The sequence below is a fragment of the Penaeus vannamei genome, unplaced genomic scaffold (genome assembly GCF_042767895.1).
Source record: "Penaeus vannamei isolate JL-2024 unplaced genomic scaffold, ASM4276789v1 unanchor3620, whole genome shotgun sequence".
Lineage (NCBI taxonomy): Eukaryota > Metazoa > Arthropoda > Malacostraca > Decapoda > Penaeidae > Penaeus > Penaeus vannamei.
In genome coordinates, this window is record NW_027216601.1 from 5,001 (window position 1) to 10,145 (window position 5,145).

Here is a 5,145-nt window from a genome sequence, read left to right on the forward strand (position 1 = left end):
CGAGAGAAACCCTGCTGCTTGTCCCTCACTTTTCCTGTGCTCTGTGGGACTGACTCAACCTTTGCGTGTCTCGAGGTCAGGCTGTGCCCTATGGGACTGACCCTCTCTTGCTAGCGTGTCCCTCACTCACCCTTGGCCTTGTGTAGTTACGTCACTCTTCGCCACGCGCCCCTCACCCTCCCCGCGACTCACCCTTTGTCACGTGACCCTCACCCTCCCCGCGACTCACCCTTTGTCACGTGCCCCTCTCCCCTCGCGACTCACCTGGATCTTCCACAGGTAGACGGTCTTGGCGGCGGGGCGCATGGGGTTGTCGTTGACGTCATCCACGACGACGGTGACGGGGTGCGACGCCGCCAGGCCGCCCGCGTCGCGCACCACCACCTCGGCCGTCAGCTGGCGGTGCCGCTCGCGGTCCACGGGCCCCAGCGCCCACACCTCCGCCCCGCCGCGCCCGCTGTCCAGGCCTGGGGGAGCAGGAGGAAGGGTCAGAGCGGCTCGGTCTGCGCTGCTGGCCGTTCAGTCTCTCATGTCAGAGTGTATAGACATAGGCTTTCCATTACTTACTGGCGTCGAACTTGAGCGCGATCAGGTCGAGGACGTGGGCGGGGTTGGAGGCGGCCAGCGCCAGCGCGAAGGGCGGCCCGTGGCCCATCTCCCACACGTCGTCGTCCGTGGCCGTCAGCACGCCCAGGCGGGCGGCGGACGCGCCCTCCCTCACGTGCAGCACCGTGGGCGGCAGCAGGCGCGGCGGGCAGTCGTTGACGTCCGTCACGGTGATGGACAGGGTGGCGGTGGATGAAAGCGGCGGCTGGCCCTCGTCCACGCCCACCACCCGCGCCACGCCCTCGGCGCCGCCCTCGCCCTCCCGGTCCAGGGCGCGCCAAAGACGTACGCTCCCGCCCGCTTCCACGCTCAGGGCGCCCCAGCCGCCCACGACGCGGTACTCCACGCGCTGACGCCCTTCCTGACAGCACGAGAATAAAGACCGGCGTCAGCTCCTATTTTAGTCATACGTGCCAAGGACGCGCCTCCTCCTAAGTCTTTGTCTTAAGACTCAACCAAGAAAACGAAAGGAAATAAGTAGATCATCATCAGAAAAGACGGAGACAATTTGTCAAAAGCTTTTTTGTTGCTTTCGGAAATGATTTACGGGGAATGAGGAAAAGTTCAACACAGGGAAAGGTTTGAGGCTAAAGATACCATTCCAGCTCCTGCTATTAATCTTCATCTTTTATCATAAACGTATGAGTGAGAGAGAAAGATAGAGAGAGAAAGAGAGAGAGAGAGAGAGAGAGAGAGAGAGAGAGAGAGAGAGAGAGAGACAGACAGAGAGGGAGCGACAGAGAGAGAGAGAGAGACAGTGAGACAGACAGAGAGGGGAGGGAGAGAGAGAAAGTGAGAGAGACAGAAAGAGAAAGAGAAAAAGGAGTGAGAAAGAGAGACAGAGAAAGAGAGACAGACAGACAAAGACAGAAACAGAGAGACCGAGAGACAAAGAAAGAGAAAGAGAGAGAGAAAAAAAAGAGAAAGAGAGAGAGAGAGTCAGAACCATAGCCAGAACCAAACACAGATATACAGACTGACGAACAAACAGACAAAAGGAAACTGAGAAGGACCATGTCTGGATCCACAGCGGGCATAGAAGCCAGAAGAGTCCCCGGCGCCGTGTCTTCCTGGACCGTGATATGCACACTCGACCGACGGAATTCTGGTGGGTTGTCGTTCACATCCCTCAGTCGTATCAACACCCAGGCTGTGTCGGTGTGGCGAGCGTCGTCCCACCCACCTCGGCCCTAGTGTTTGGAAAAAAAAAGATGAATAAAAATGAGAGGAATAGAGAGAGAGAGACGGGAAAATGGAGTGGGGGGGAGGAAGTGGAAAAAACAAAATAAATTACAACAGAAAAGGAATGTGGATTCTCTTTGTAACTTTTCGTTACAGATTTGGTAGTTTCCTCTAGGCGCGTTGTTATTTTTAAACCTAAATTATTGTCACTTCTCTTAGTCTGTTTCAACAGTTGTCGATGTTTTTCCTTTTATCTCTGAGTCCTATTCATTATTATTATCTTTATATGTTATATATTATATAGTTTATATATTATATGTTATCTTTATCATCATTATCTTATTAAATCATCACAGATATCCGAGAAATACTCACCCTATCCGTGACCTGAACCATGAACTTGAATCCCCTCCTGTGAAGTGGGTTTTCGTAGTCCAGTGTCCTTATAGCATAGAGCTCGCCGTAGGTGCCAACAGTCCTGATGTCAAAGTGGTCCCAGCCCCACCCGCTCGCCTCCACCACCTGCCAGACAACAGACGAACAAGCAGAAATGATGGCACTGCTGCTCCTGCTCGCACGCGTCGGGTTCCAGATACCTGCTTGGAATATGCAGCCTTCTCCATCCCCCCCTCCCCACCCCCACCCGCCCACCCACCCACCCAAACACCCACCCACCCACCACACCCACCCCACCCCACCCCATCCCCCACCCCCACCCCGAACTTTCGACGCTGTGCTATTTTGCCTTGACGGGAAAGTTGGAAATCTGGCTGTGCGGGTTTATAGCGCTTGTTTTAAGCCCTTGTTTGTTTTGTTTATTGTTGTTGTCGTTGCAGGTTTTTCGTAGTAATAGTAATGTTAGTTGTGGTTGGGTGGTGTTAATATTACCATTGTTATTATCACCATTATCGTTATCACTGATTTTCATCATTGTCATCATTACTGTCATCATAATCCTGACCCTTATCAATTAATATAATCATTATTTATATTGCTTTCATCAAGATCATAATCACCATGGTCATTGTCATCATTATTAAATTAACCATTATTACTACTACTATTCTTATGATTATATCATTTTTTCTTACCATCAGTATCATCTATAATTATATTATCTTTAGGATTATATGACTGTAATGAATTCAATTCCATTTATCGCAATGGTTATTCGTTGGTTTGGTGTGACAGGCTGTCTAAATTTATGCTTCTAAATAATTTCTTATGTGCAAGGATTGGCCTTGGTTTCCATTCACTGGCAGTGCGGAATTTGAACGCAGGTCAGTGAGATTACTGACTGACTGATTTTATAACAGTGATAATAATAACGAAAAGGATGAGAATAATGATAATAATAGGAATGCGAAATATGATAATGATGATACTGATTATGATGGTAATGATAAGGATAATAATAAAGATGGTAATAATGATATTGATAATGATAATGATGATACTGATTATGATAATAATGATAATAGTAATAATGATGGTAATAATGATATTGATAATGATAATGATGATCATAATAATATTGATAATAATGATTATAAAGATAATAATAATGTTAAAATTCATATTAGTAATAAAAACAACAATAATAATGATGATAATAGTAATAATGAAAAGAGGATGATAGTAATAATAATAATGATTATTATAATAATAATAATAATAATAATAATAATAATAATAGTAATAATAATGGTAATGATAATGATAATAATAATGGCAAGAATGAGGATATTAATAATAAAAATAATAATATTAATAATGATAATGATAAAAATAATAATAAAGATAAAAATAATAATAATAATAAAGATATTGATAATGACAGTAATGATGATAAATGCAATAAAAAATAATGATACATATAATAATAACTGTAATTTAAATAATAATGATATAAATAATGTTACATAGTGATAATAATAATGATAATAACAGGAACATGAGACCAATAACAATGATATAATTATATCTAATATTAACAATAGTTATGATAATTTTAATGATGATGGCAATATTAATGTGATAATATGGATACTAGTAATGATAATGATACTAATAATGCTAATACTGTAACAAAAACAATAATAATAATGATAATAATAACTGTTATTAATGATCTAACTAATGCAAAAAGGTAATAATAACAGAAATAATGATAATAATAATGATAATAATGATAAATGTTCAAAATAATGATGATGAAAATGATAATAATAGTGAACAGTTTAATCACAATAATTGTTTAATAATGCTGATGATAATAATGATAATAATGATGATGATAATAATAATAATAATAATAATAATAATAATAACAACAAAAACAACAACAATAACAATAATAATGATGATGATAATACTAACTAATAACAATAATAATAATATTGTGTGAGTGGCCGTACGCCCGTATATGGAAACAAAAAGAGAAACAAAGAAAAAAAAAAAAGGTAAGAAGAAAAAGAAGAAAATATATAAGAAGAAAAACAGAAAATAAAAGAAAATAAGAAAAAGATAAGAAGAAAAAAATAAGAAGAAGAAAATTTAAGAAGAAAAACAGAAAATAAAAGAAATAAGAAAAAGAAAAGAATAAAAAAAATAAAAAGAAGAAAAAAAACGAAAAATAAAAAAAGTAAATCTAAAAAACTAAAAACTAAAAACTAAAAACTAAAAACTAAAAAAACTAAAAAAAAAAAAAAAAAAAAAATTCCCCCACCCTGGACCCACCCTGTAGAAGAAGTAGTTGGACGTGTCCCTGTCGTCGGCCGTGACCTCCAGCAGCGTGTCGCCCGCGGGGGGTCCGGCGCCCCACGTCTCCTCCACCTCCGCCTCCCACAGCTCGCGCGTCAGCCGGGGGGAGTTGTCGTTCACGTCGTCGAGGCCCCGGGGGGGCCACCGTGCCTGAGCCTGAAAGGGGGGGGAGGGTAGGGGGGGGGGGGGGGGGGGGTTGGGGGGGGGGAGGGGGAGGGGGGTTTTGGGGGGGGGGGGTGAGGGAGGGTGGTGGGGGGGGGGGGGGGGGAAAGGGGGGGGGGGGGAGGGGAGGGGGGTGGGGGGGGGGGGGGGTAGGGGGGGAAGGGGGGGGGGGGGGGAAGGGGGGGGGGGGGGGGGGGTGGGGGGGGGGAAGGGGGGGGGTGGGGGGGGTTGGGGGGGGGGAAAGGGGGGGGTTTTTTTTGTGTTATACTTGTTTTTTTTTTGTTTTGTTTTTTTTTTGTTTGTTTGGTTGTTTGTTTAATTGTTTGTGTAATCGTTTGTTTGTTTAATTGTTTTTTTTTTTTTTTTGCTGGGTTTTGTGGTCTTACTTGTTTGTTATACCTGTTTTTTTTTGTTTTTTTCTGCGTTTTTTGG

At 43.1% G+C, this 5,145-nt stretch overlaps 1 protein-coding gene across 1 annotated transcript in view; it reads right to left on the reverse strand.

The window, feature by feature from the left end:
• Positions 1–4,707, reverse strand: part of LOC138861257 (putative neural-cadherin 2) — a gene marked incomplete at both ends in the record, with an annotated part of 4,785 nt that extends 78 nt beyond the window's left edge. Inside the window, 6 exons of the mRNA XM_070120193.1 lie at positions 1–59; positions 265–467; positions 568–967; positions 1,620–1,796; positions 2,164–2,310; positions 4,528–4,707. The exon at positions 1–59 is cut by the window's left edge and continues 78 nt beyond it. Coding sequence (XP_069976294.1) covers positions 1–59; positions 265–467; positions 568–967; positions 1,620–1,796; positions 2,164–2,310; positions 4,528–4,707 — 1,166 coding nt within the window. The remainder of the gene's footprint in view (positions 60–264; positions 468–567; positions 968–1,619; positions 1,797–2,163; positions 2,311–4,527) is intronic.
• Positions 4,708–5,145: the final 438 nt, after the last annotated feature.